Source organism: Phascolarctos cinereus, unplaced genomic scaffold (genome assembly GCF_003287225.1).
Source record: "Phascolarctos cinereus isolate Bilbo 61053 unplaced genomic scaffold, phaCin_HiC Scaffold_726;HRSCAF=1367, whole genome shotgun sequence".
In the NCBI taxonomy this organism is placed as follows: Eukaryota; Metazoa; Chordata; class Mammalia; order Diprotodontia; family Phascolarctidae; genus Phascolarctos; species Phascolarctos cinereus.
In genome coordinates, this window is record NW_027556098.1 from 228,954,263 (window position 1) to 228,967,873 (window position 13,611).

Genomic DNA, 13,611 nt, shown 5'->3' on the forward strand with positions numbered 1-13,611 from the left:
AGGTCTTAAAGCCAACTGAAATGGAGTCTAGGGCTCATCCTTAGAGCCAAGAGAAAAGGGCAGCCTGGAACACAAAGAAGGGACTGATTTAACTTGTAGAGGAGATTTATTTTGCATTTTGCTCAGAATTTGATAGGCTTTTGGCAAGTGTTTGAAACAGTCATAGATTTGGCAATCTTCTGCTAGCAGATTTGAAATGTTCAATCCTTAAGAACTGCTGCATCGTTAGGTTATGCAAAACAGGGTGCAATTTTGTAAATATGCCATCTTGTACTGATTTGACATTTGTTCTATTATCCCAGAATATGCCAAAGGGAGAGAGACCTTCAGATTTAAGCCAAGCCTCAACTTGTTTGTTGAGTGCTGATAAAATGTTGACTGCTGTGTGATCTTTAAAGAAGCCAGTTATGCTCGGCAAGCCCTAAGGTTGAGTCTCCTCTGACTGGTTGTGAAAGGTAATCGTTCAGCCACATCCCATGAGGTGCAGTTGTTTAATATGTGTAAACAATCAGGGCAAGGGATGTGCTGGGGTAAATTCAATTATTCTTAAATATCTTCTGTTTCCTTTATTGTGGCATCAGCTGTGCTTGAAAAAAAGAAAAAGAAAAAAGAAAAGAAGGTTGAGATCAGAGTACCCATTCTGACACTGAACTTTGGATTGCTTCTTCATTAGAAATGTTGGCCCCTTAAGAGGGCATAGCAAGGAACTTCAAGCTAATAACACATTGAAGTACTGGGACAACTCAGTGGGTTCACTGGCAATTATCTATGTGTGATGTACGCTAGGTGATAACATTGTTCTGGCTTCTGTAACAAGAAGAATGTGTCCAGAGCGGTCCACATGTTGCACTGGCTACAGAGGACTTAAAAGACAACTCTTTTTACTGCTCCCTCTGCTTTCTTACTTACATTTTAATAATAAAAAGGTTCATTTGTTGGAAGATAGCTTCTGAACCAGCATGATCAAACAAGCAGCCACAGATGGTTCTTCTTAGTGCTTGTATGAAAAGTTCCACATAGTGAATGCTGTTGAATTGGTATTGCCACTGGACCAGTACTTTCCATTTTTCTTTGCCAGGATGCTGCTGGCACCAGTACTCCCCGGAAGTTTCTATCCTCAGGATTGTGCCAACTGTACTGCCATCCATATCCTTACCCACTTATTACATGGTACTTCTTTCATTTATGCATTTATATTTATTGGTGAGAAATGACCTGGACTCTTAACTTGAAACATCGACTTCATTTCTGAATGCAGTTTAGCTAGACGGTGAGTTAGAAGTTTGGAGATGTGGAAAGAGTTCTAGGTTTGGAGTCTAAGGAGACAGGGTTCAGATCTCAGCTTTGCTACTTTCTGCCTTTGTAAACTTGGGCAAGTTACTTGCCTCTGCTTCCTCATTTGTCAAATGAGGGGTTTGGACCAGGTGATTTCTGAGAACCCTTCTGGCCTTAACTCTATAATCTCGTGGCAGGCAAACATAAATCATACTCTAGTTACTTGTGAGAATAACCAGCTGTGTTTTGTGATCTGAAGCTGTATTAAATAAAGGCGATGTTTTTTTATTGGTCTTTCTCCAAAGCCTTTTCATCTATAAGTGCTGTTTGTCTTTGCACTTTGTTTTTAAGGGCACTCTAACTAGCAATGAGATTAAGTTGGATGTCAGTATTCCTAGTCTCATACCGAATGGCTCTGCAGATCTCCATTTGGAGATACAGCCCTGTCATTGCAGAGGCTGGGAAGCCCAGCTTTACTTGCATGGAGGCATCGGGCCACGAGGCCAGAAATTTTGTTTTGCTTTGCAGGCTTGGAAGGAGGGGCTCTTGTCCCATTCTCACCTGTTTTATTCTAGAGGGTGTCCAGCCCAAGGATGTTCTCTCCCACTGCCCTCTTCAGTGAACTGATGGCAGCCTATATTTTCAGAGGAAGTTTTCTCTCATCCTGACATTGAAGGCTTTTGTTTTCCTCTCCTCCTGCTGTATTAGAGTATTTGTCTTTCTTTCTTCGTGGTGTAATATTGTTAATGTAAAACAATTTGCGTCGTGACACTTTTATCACAGTTTTCCTCTTTTTCTCAGTATGTTGCATTTCTCACCATGTCTAGTTCATCACAGCTACAGTGTGTACATCACAACATTTATCTTAGGCTCAGGGTTTTACTTGTTTATAAAAATTGTCTTCTTTCAGCCTGCATTCACTCCATTTAAGAAAAAAAAATGTACATGTAACAACCACCAGAAATTGTTTTGTCCCAAACTCCAGTAGTTATCACATTCCACATTAACTATCCTGTATGTTTCTGTGTCTCCCAACTAGTATGTTTGGAGCTTGCTGGGATATTTTCTGGTTTCGTTGCTCTCAGAGTTTGCAAGAATAGGCTTTGCTTCCTCAGTATTTGGACAAGGGAATAAAATGAAACTTTGTTAAGTGACACTCCACATGCTGGAGTGCCTTGTTTGTCCATAGGCCAAGGTAAGGATGGACTGAGTTTGTGAGGGGTTCACGCAGTCTGTTCCCACCAGGAAAAACAGACATGGAACGATTGGAAAGATTTCAGTTAGGGGAGGAAAAGCTAGAGACCAATTGCAGAGCTGAGTTTTTAAGGGCGTGGCATTTCTAAGTTTGATTAGCAGAATGGAGAAATTAGTTGTGCCTCCTAGGAGAGATCTCATTTTAGAATTCCATAGGTCAACCCCCTTGAAAACACGAGTTCTGGAAAACATGAGTACCTTGTTAAGATAATATTGCCATCATGCAAGGCCCAGTTTGTGACTGTGATAACTGCCAAGGAAAGTCTTTGGGAAAATTGACTTGTCTATTTACACAGCTTACCTCCCAGAAGTTTTTTCCCCTTTTACCAACAACTTGGTTGGCTTCAGGAAGTAAAGAGGAAGAAGGAGATGCCTAATTACGTTGTTGATTGTTGAGTGAAGCATATTGCTTTTGCCTGAGCCTAAATATTACAAAGGAAAAACGCACAGTCACTGAAATTGCATCTTAGCTAGAAGCTTGGAACAACTCACAGTTTTGATCAGCTCACCTATGAATGGAAAGTCTGAAGACCCCACCCTTTAAGAAACCCTGGAGTTAGAGGATCCTGTAGACCTATTGACTTATACGTTGTTTTGAAGGGGATCTTAGTTTTAAACATCTATTTAAACCCTTTCATTTTATAATTAATAAAACTGAGTCTCAGAGAAGTAAAGTAACTTACTCAAGACCTCAAAGATAGTGTTAGTAGTAGAACCCAGATCTCTTGGCTACAAGCCCATGTCTCCATAGTTTTTCTAGTAGTGCCAGTGGTGGCAAATGCAGGGGCTGCACTTTGGCAAACCTAGGATGAAGGTGTGATGGCATCATTTCATGCACAGAATTTATTGCTGTATCGATGAGAAGAGAATTCAGTCAAGACCTGCTGAGCACATAAAGATGGCGGTGCTCCATGACCACAGTAGTGGACTGCTAGTCAGTTACTTCCAGAATTAGACCTTAGAGGTTAACTAGGCCAGTTTATCTCTGGGCTCCAGCCTCATCTATAACATGAAATGACCTCCCAGACTTGTATTCATTTATTGCCATTGACCAGTTTTCAAGAACCAGATTCCCAAGTTAAGAGCAGAAGAAAGGACTACTTTAAGGTACACAGTTGATCCAGGAGACAGATAACAGAAACATTCGAAGTGCTACACTGCCAGTAACCTCTTTGAGCAGATTTCCAATGAGTTCAATGATCTTAGGACCTAGCACAGTGCTGTGCACACAGTAGAAATTAAGTACGTGGAAATTAAGTACTTGCCATCAGAAAGTCTGAGCTACTGATTCTTGACACTTGTTATACATGTGATTTGGGGCAAGCCATTTCACAATTCTCTTTAGACTTTTTTTTTCATTTTTAGATTTTTCGTTTGAAAAATGAGAGAAGAGCTAAATCAAGGGACTCCCAAGTGGTCTGTGGATAGATCTCAGGGGATTTTTGAATGTCAATGAGAAAAAAAAATCCATCTTTATTTTCATTAACCTCTAACTGAAATTTAGCATTTGCTTCTGTTATGAAGTTTTAAAAATATATATATATGATACACACACACACACACACACACACACACACACAGAGATAGTTGTTCAGTTGCAGTTGTGTCTAACTCTTTGTGACTCCATTTGACCTATCTACTCTGTCCACTGCACCACCTAGTTGGATGCATACATACATGCATATGTATGTGTATGTATGTAAACACCCACATAAGGTCATAGGCTTCTTCAGACTGCCAAAGAGATCCACAAGACCTTAAAAAAAGTTAAGGTCCCCAGATATTGGATACTTTCCAAGGTTCCTTCCAATGTTTTGAACCTATGAACCTCTAAATTGCATTGACCAGAGATGGCTCCATTGCCAGTGTACTATTGCTGTTTGTTGAAATTCCCTGGGAATTCATATAGATAATTCTGTTTCACATTCAACCTGTGCTCAAAAGTCTTCTGTTATGTGTAACTAGATGTCAAAAACCATGTTTGTATCCAAAGTGGACAAGCCAGATACTAAACTTCAGAAAGAAGATGATTTGGCTGACTGCCCTAGTTGCTCACACTTGCCATCAAAGCTTCACGAAAATGAAAATGAAGAGTAGTGCTTTTTTTTTTTGAGTCCTGGGAATTTTTAAAAAGGAGATCATGAGTAAGTGTATTTTAATTTAGATCAGAAACGTTTGTATAGTGAGATATGGTTTATATATTGTAATAATTGCTGTGTGTATGACTCTATACAATATCTGAGATCTTGGGCCAATCACTTAACCTTTCAGTTCCTCCTCAGAGAAACTGATAAGACTGTAGATTGCAGAGTAGGGACCAGTTTACATGGGTAGAGGAAGTTCCTCACTAAGGGCTCCCTATGCCAGTGAAATCACAGGTCAGATCTAAAAAAATGAAATCACTGATATAATAAGAGATCAGCTTTTGGTCACTCAAAAGCACCCCACTTTGAAAACTCTATAATTTAATGACCACATGGAATTCCCAGAATGTTGAAACTAGAAAGAACATTAGAGATTGGGTTCTGAACCTGGAATACATAGACTCTGTGGATAAATTTCAGGGACAGATAAATTTGGATGGGGAAAATATCTTTATTTTGATTAATTTTAACTCAAATTTAACATTTCTTTCAATTATTTAAAAATGTTATTCCTAGAAAGGGTCCATAGGTTTCACTGGGCTGCTAAAGGGTTCCATGACATAAAAAAGATTAAGAACCGCTGATATAATCTAATCCTCTCATTTTATTGATGAGGATGCAGAAGTTAATAAAGGATCAGCGACTTGTCAAAGGTCAGGCAGTTGCTTAGTGGCAGAGGCGGGGCTAGAATCCAGATCTTTAGACTGAGAATTCAGTGATCTTTCTACAAGATTGCTGGATTAAATCTCCTTTTTTTCAAAGGGCTTGAACTGGTGGTAACTCCAAAGCCTGACGTCCCCGTGTTCTGTGGCTCATCAGAGATGTACCTGATCTAGCAAGATGCTGTGGAATTAATTCAGCTTAGATTTTCCAGTGCTGCTGATTCCTGTGGTCACTCATTCCCGTTTGGCTCATAAACTTGCCTTCCATAGTATGATGGTTATTCTCTTGATCAAGATTTTAGGAAGCAAGGTTCTTGCCTCCTCACCCTCTGAATTTGTACACAGCAGCACCTGTGGAAAGTCAATGCCTTCCCTTTTGGCAGAGTTGGAATCTGGACCAAAGGACCCACATCATATTCCTTTCCAAAGACCTCTGACCTGTGTCATCCTGTCTTCTAGATCCCCAGCTTTGCAGCTTAAACAAGAATTCTGTGAACTAAAGTCTCCTCCAATAAACTAGTTCTTTATTTTCATAAAGCTTCTTTGGTAACAAACAACTGCCATAATCTTCTTTTCTTATTACCCAGGAAATCAGGCTGTGCTATCCCACTGTTCGACTCGAGGCCATATCCGGCCTTTTCTGCCCAGTGTCTCATTTTACTTCCCATCCGTTGTATTTCCCCAGGTTTTAAACATCTGTTCTTGAAACATGTAATATTTGCTTTTCATTCAGAGTATAGCAATATGGACCAAAGTTCACATGGCATATTGCAGAGTATGTTTAGTTGCAGAAAATGCTATGTACAGGCTCTTTGAAATGTAGCATGTATGGTACCATGTGATGCCCAGTTGCCATGGTGATACACTTTTTGGCTGAACAGCCACAGAAGCCCATGGAACATACATTGCTAATATGTTCCTATGCCCCATGCTAACGCACAGCACCCGACTGAACCTGGAGTGATGATTCAAGTGGCTTTTCCTAAAGCCTTGCCTCTCAGTGACAGGTGCCCCCTTCCAGAATGTGCAGGGAAGAAGTAGCAGCTTCATCCACTTCAAATCCCATGTTTCCCAGGCGGAGGAGGGCATCCTGTGCATTATGCCTTGCATCTAGACAGCATTTGCTTGAATAGCGGCTTGCTATATTTTGTATCAAAGGGGGCCCCAGCTGAAAACATTTTATTTTGTAAACTGAAGTGAAAAATCAGTTTATGGCAGATCCTTTTTTGAATAATGACATTCTTTTTTTTTTCCTCCCCAATTCCAGAATTCAACAGTCATGAGCAGAGCTGAAAATTTTAAACAAGTTGAGTACCTCCTTATTCATGGAACAGCAGATGGTGAGTTTCAGTTAATTAGACTTTTTAGTATCACAGACAGGTTTGCAATTTCACTACTGACAAAACAAATGCATGAGGGGGCAAGACTGTTACATTTACTTCAATAAAACAGTGTTGCTTTCCACAACTCACTTGTCTTCTGCTAACTGTTAGTGTTGAGTCCTAGAACTTCAGACAGTCCTTTTATTCTTTGACTTGTTTTCCTCTTTCAGTTTCAAAGAACTGGACAAGAAAGAGCACTTGTGACTTGATGTTTCCTTTATCTCCCCCCTCCAGATAATGTTCACTTTCAGCAGTCAGCCCAGATCTCCAAAGCCCTTGTGGAGGCCGGTGTGGATTTCCAGGCAATGGTATGGTAGACTGGGGTGAGGGAAGCAGCACAGACCCTATTTTTCCAGAAGTACCAGGAATCTTAAAAGCCCTTTGTCCTAGCTCCTAACTGGGGGAAGCCCAGGGGATGGGAAAGAGATAATACCATTGCCATTTTTATCAAGCTGGAAACTGAGATAGAGGGCAGAGGTCCTTGAACCATATACAGAGTGAAAATGCCTGAAGTAAGTGGTGAAAACAACCATAAACAAAGCAAAAACAAAAAAAAACTGGAAGAGGGGTTATAAATGTACCACAACTCCCATGTTCAGAATGCCAAATCACTGGGCTCCTGTTTGTCTGATTCCTCACTATCTTCCCTGATTTCCCATTGAAATCTAATCACTTATCTGGTAAATGTGTGGCAGTTTCATTCCAAAGTGAGACTAGCAGTAATAACAGAGATCAAAATATGAAAATCCATTTCTGTTCAGTATAGATGACTAGCAGTTATCACAGCAGTAGGATATTAATAATCACCACTTTTCAGTTTTGTGAAATTGCCATGTTATCTTTTGTTGAACAACAACAGGCAATAAGCAATTAGACTTGTTTTGTAAAGTCGGAAACGGCTTGAGCCTTTGTTGCCTATACAGAAAGATGTTTCTGTGTATTAAGTCAAACTCATTTGCTGTACTAGGGCTTTCCAGATTTTAAAAAAAGATATACATAGATCTCTATGTCACTCTATATATTTATTTTAAAATGCAGCTCTCCTGTATGTTTTAGCCAGAAAAGCCTGTCTTTTTCCACCCCATACTAACATATTTGCTTTAGTCGGCACTCCGCTCCAATGTTACACATTCTATACGAGGGGAACAGTCATTTTGATACCAGGCAGAAATCTTCAAGAAAAGCTAGCAGTTCGTTGGGTGGTGGTCTCTGTAGGAGTCGGGGTATGTTGGTTTTGTTAGAGAATTTTTTAAAAACCAAGATATGCTGGTCCAGCCAAGTCTTTATTTAAAAGAAATAATATCTCCAGATGAATAGGATTGCCCAGTTGTGCCTTGGTTTAACCAAGTAATGTTACTTATTAGCAGTTCAACGTACGGGATTTCTGTTCTGGGTGTAAAGCTGTGTCTACACAATGTCAAACACCCAAATGGAAAGTGAAAAAAAAATCTGTCAAAACCCCAGATTCCAAATACTATATCTGAGTAGTTAGTTGACTTTTGTAGGTAAAACCTCAGGATTTTTTTTCCCCTTTTTCCCCTAGACATTTGGTGGTGTGTATATGTGAAAAAAAAAAAGTAAAATCAAAACGTTAACGCTTTTTCTTAACACTGATATTTTTTACCTGACAAGAAAGTAAGAATGATGTTTATAGCAATTCATGAAACTGGAGAGGCAAACTGGGCCCAGTCATTTCCCAGGGGGAGCTGTGCTTTAGAATTAACTTTTACTCAAAAGGGAAAATCAGTTTGTCTATTTTATTTCATCTTTACACATCGTTCAAAGTCACATAGTGAAATTCACAAGAAGGGCTCTCAGGACCTCTGGGTTATGCGCATTGGATTTTTGTAGACCAGGAATGACATTCCCTAGAAAAAGGCTTTTTGCAGGGGTCTGTGTGATGGCTGGGTAACCCCTTCCAATCACTCTCAGAGTTGTAAATGATAGAAATCAAAAGGACTAACACCCCCAGGTTTTGTTTTGTTTTTTGATTGGCTAAAACTACCTCATTTGTATAATGACTACTGATGGTGCCTTTTACCCTCTTTCTCTTTAGTGGTACACAGATGAAAATCATAACATTGGGAGCAACTCAGCACACCAACATATATATACTCACATGAGCCACTTCTTAAAACAGTGCTTTTATCTCTCCTAGCACCCAAGTGTCTCACTATGTATTTCTTTTTTAGCTTATTAAATAGCTATTTTTTTCTCATTACCCAAAACTGCACTGTGTCAGTATAACTATCTTGGGGAAAATAAACTCAAATCAAGAAATGTAAGGGTATTTTTGTTCCTGAATTCCATACATACAACATGAAGTCAACATTTAAGTGGAATTCTTTCTTGCCAACATACTATATTGCATTGCAGCATTTTGGATGTATTCAGTGGGATTTTGTTTAGCATCCAGATCATTTACATGTCATCTGCTAAAACAAAAAAGAAATATGAATTGTTCATGTGCTACGTTTCCACAGGATCATTGGCCTGTTCCCCTGTCCCCAACTGGCCTTGTGCAAAGATTGTGAATCTTCATTAAAAGAATGGAAAAATGAGTCCAGTGAAGTAGGAGAAAGAGAGATTCTGCAAGGGGAGCTTTACCTAAACAAGATTTAGTCCCAATGTATGTTACCTTGCATTTACCACTAATTATAGCTGCACAGTATACACTGGCCTGGTATTTGTTGCAGTTTTTCTCGGGAAAGAAATTAGATTTGCAGAGGTTTTTCCCAAGTTAAACCACAATCCTTGCATGGGTTCTAAATAATCGGAAAGTTCAGAATAATTGCTAATAATGGGGAGCAGTCCTCTGTGATATGTGTGGTTACAGGTGCTATGAAAACAAGTAGATCTACGGACAAGGTTCTTCACCACCACTTTTTTAATGTATTAAAAAAACCCCCTCCAAATAATGTTTCATAAATGAAAGGCCTTTCTCAAACATGAGACACAGCTTGGAACTTGGATGGAAGCCCATCAACTTGCCCATTTAAAAGATGAAACCTAATTGTGTTGCAAATCCTAACTTGAAGGAAGTACTTGCATCAATTTGAATTTTTCATCAGTTTCCTTGATGTTCTTAATTAAGGAGCAATTTAACCATCTTAGATTCCCTTTGAGCAATATGAAATAAGTAGAATGTTATGTATTATTGTCTGTTCACTAGACTAAAAAATTTTCCCTCGTCTTTTAATAAGTATGTCTTTGGCATTTCAGAGGTAATGAGTGTGTGTCCCTAATCAGATCTAAATCATATTGGCATGTGGCCACTTTTACCCTGGAAGGCTCTGCTTTGCTTTGTTAACATTTTCCAGATTACCTCTTAAATAAATGGAAAGATTTGAGCTGTTTTTAAAAAAAAAAAACAAAGCACAAAATTTGTAATGTAATAAAGCAGTTTGTGGTATCAGTGGTCCTTTTTGATTGCATACCCCATCCTCTCTGCTGTTTGTACATTGACACATGGTCTCTTAGAGAAATCACCTTTTTTTTGTTTTAAGGAGTTATTAAATTATCATACTCCCTTTCTAATGTTTCCCAGGGAGCTGTTAGGGTTTTGTAACATACTTATGAGCCTTAGATATTAAAATATTACAGAACCAAGCTGTGTAGGCTTGGCAATTATGACAGTATAGTTGAGCTAGAGTCATAGAACTGGTCTGGAATAAATTTTTGGTTGATGAGACCATAACAGTTGAACCCATTATGCATGTAAACCTAAGTACTTGGGTGGCTAAGGCTGGGCTTGGCTTCCAGAATGACTAATGGAGGCAACCTTATAAATGTTCCATATTCAAAACAAGTCTCACATAATTTAGGCAAATGTGATTTTATGGCTTGAATGATGTAGAAGCCACCTCAGTTCTTTACTCCAGTTTATTAGTATGGATTGGACTCAGACCATTACAATCAAAATTACCACAGACAGGTATTTAATAGCAGAAAAAAAACCCAGAAGCTGAAATTATTAAAAACATTTCAAGTGGGTCAGTGAGGATAATGAGTTGTAAAAAAGGTTGTATAAAAGGTCGCAAACATACAACTACAACTTTGCCTTTAAAATATACAATAAAGTTGAGTTTCTTTAACATATCAGCTAATACCAAATTTCCTGTTCATTGGTTGGACTATAGCTATACCATCACGTAAAAATAAAAAATCCAGTCCTGTGATTTCACCAATATAGAGAATTCCTGGTGTGGAAACTCCTTCTACCCATGCAGTTCAGTATGTTACCATCTTAAGGAGTTGCTTAGGGACACTGAGTTTTACTGGTTGTTTTTTTCTCCACATGGCAGAAAGAGGACTTAAAACCAGGTCTTCCTGGTTTTCTATTTACAGGCTATATTCATGACATCTCTTATTCTTAAGAACTATTTATAAGGTGATTTTTCCCCCCAAAATTGAACTTGATTGAGCTGATTAACCTAGTGCAACTGGGCCTATCTCTGTATAATTCCCTATCAAGAAAACACTCTGCATAAATACTAAGTCCTACTTCTGAAGTACAATAAGAGTCTGAAACAAATTGAATAGCAATCTCTCTGTCATCTGCACTGACCATCTGTACCACCATTTAGGATCAAAACTCTAGTTCTGGATGATAAACCCGACTGTCATTTCCCTCAATTCCCCAAAAGATACAAACCTTTCTTTTGTGCCTACAAGGCAACTACAACAAATGGTTGTGTTTTTTTTTCCTTAAGTATTTAAGGACTGAATATGTGAATAATAATGGAGCAAAAAACAAGAGGCCTTCCAATGATGACTGATTAGAGAATTAAACCAACTTTAAAGGACAAAGGAATTAAAAGAATATGTGGAATGAATCAGAAATACATTCTAAGTGTAAGAATATATTGAAAGTGTTAGGGATCTGGTCTCACTCAGTATTGGGAAAGGATAGACTTATTTTGGAACATTGGAAGCCGTGTAATGACCACTTTGATGGATGATTGTTGGTACACATTTCAACTTCTAGGTTTTTCCCCCTATTAATCACCTGTTTGTGCTAACTTGATTGTAATGGTCTGAATCCAGTCCATACTAGTAAAGTGGAGTAAGAGGTCAGCTACAGTCGTTTCTATTATGCTCATTGCCTAACAAGGCTGAATAAATGAGGAATTACTGTGCTTTAAGACATGGCATGTGGACAAGCATGTTACCTCAGAATTTATTCATAATAGGAAACTGAACAGCCACTTAAGTTAGTACCTATTGGGGTTTGGGGGGGTTCTAAAAGTATGTCCCACACACCCCTCTCTGCCTTCATAAATGGAATACTAAACATGAATTTTTGCTTTAGCCTGATGTATTTATTTTTTTCTGTCTCCTGCTTTGTCTGTCTGTTGGCTTATGCTGTGGATGTGGCTGCCTCTTACAGGCCCCTAACTCATCAAAATTGTTTCATGTACTCTCATTCTCTTAGAAATCAGCATTGCAAGTGCTGAAATTCCAGGTCAGTTAAGAGTTAGAAAAGAATTCTACTTGTCTAGTAACTCTAGTAAGAGAAATTGACATTGATATAGCTCTTAGCTCACCAGTGCCTTAGGTTCTCATTGATCTACCTGGTGAGGTAGGTAATTCTTACGATCTCCATTTTAAATATAAGGAAATAGAAGCTGAGACTTGCCCAAGTTTTCACAGCTATTAAGGTGAGGAAATGGAACTCAAACCTCCGTCATTTGGTGTTAGAAATAGATTTACTAGTGAGAAGGGACCTTAAAGATCATCTAGTCTAACTCTCCCATTTTAGAGTTCAGGAAACTGCAGCCCAAATAGGTTTAATGATTTACTGAGACCCTGTGGGGAGTAGGTAAGAAAGTATGGATTTGAACCTAGGTCCTCTGACTTTCTACTGCCATGCTCTTTGTACTGTACCCAAAGCACCTTAATAGAGAAAGCAACTGAGGAAGCATTCACATCCGTATTTCTTCATGCACTAGATATAAACTGAGTTCCTTCCCCCACTCTGATTATAAACCATAAGAAACATGCTCTTTACACTGAACTAAAATTTTGAGCCAAATTTTTCTGATTGTGGCCCTACAATGGCTCCCTATAATTGGTAGGATTGTCTACACTTGTTAGCCTGAGCTTTAAGGCCCTCTCTCATCTGTCCTTACTCTACCTCACCATCCTCATCTCTCATCATTCTTCCATCATGAAGCCACTTTCCTCATTGCTCATTGTGTCCCTCCTTGACCACTACCATATTTACTCATCTTACTTGGTTTTATCCTACTTGGAATGAACTTCCTTTTCTCTTTTGCATATATCCAAATCCTGCCTGTCTTTCATCAATACTCTAGTCAAGTTCCACTATTTTAAGCCGACAGGGACTTTGTTTTTTCTTTTCTTGATGACACTTGTTGTCCTTTAGCACACAATTGAGTATTTGAGGATATCAGCATGCTAGGTATTGTCTTCTTAAGTTTTGCACCTTCAAATTGCCTTCCTCAGTTTTGCACCTTCAAAAGTCTCTCCAGCTGGATTATAAGTGTCCCAAGGGCAGCTGTTTGATAATTACTCTAAATTTTCAGCTACCAGTGCCAGATAGGCAAGTAAAAGATGTGAAAAAGGTTTATATAATACTTTACACCGTAGGCCTTCAAGATGGAAAGAGCCGCAATAAAGTTTAAACTATAGATACGTTTTATTATCCTAGTATACTATTCCACTACTATGATATATATTATATTCAGATCACTGCATGACTACCATGGGTCATTGATAAAGGCAAGGTGATGATGAGGCTCAGACAATTAACTGGCTGTGTGACCCTAAGCAAGTCACTAAACCTTTTACTGCCTCAGTTTCCTCAACTGTGAAATAGGGATAATAACAGCACCTACCTCACAGGGCTGTTGTGAGGATCAAATGAAATAA

General features: G+C 38.8%; 1 protein-coding gene across 5 annotated transcripts in view; it reads left to right on the top strand.

Annotated features, from left to right (window-relative positions):
• DPP4 (dipeptidyl peptidase 4) overlaps positions 1-13,611 on the top strand; it is a 296,755-nt gene that overhangs the window by 91,128 nt on the left and 192,016 nt on the right. For 3 of the 5 annotated variants that reach the window (XR_013483048.1, XM_021004926.2, XM_078146997.1), the window contains exons 24-25: positions 6,603-6,675; positions 6,952-7,025. Coding sequence is in view for 4 of the 5 variants with exons in the window: in XM_021004926.2 (XP_020860585.1) it covers positions 6,603-6,675; positions 6,952-7,025 (147 nt within the window). In the remaining variant the exon portion in view is untranslated. Of the gene's footprint in view, positions 1-6,602; positions 6,676-6,951; positions 7,026-8,773; positions 10,130-13,611 lie in introns of those variants that run through there. The other 2 variants (XM_021004928.2, XM_021004927.2) reach the window with 2 other exon arrangements.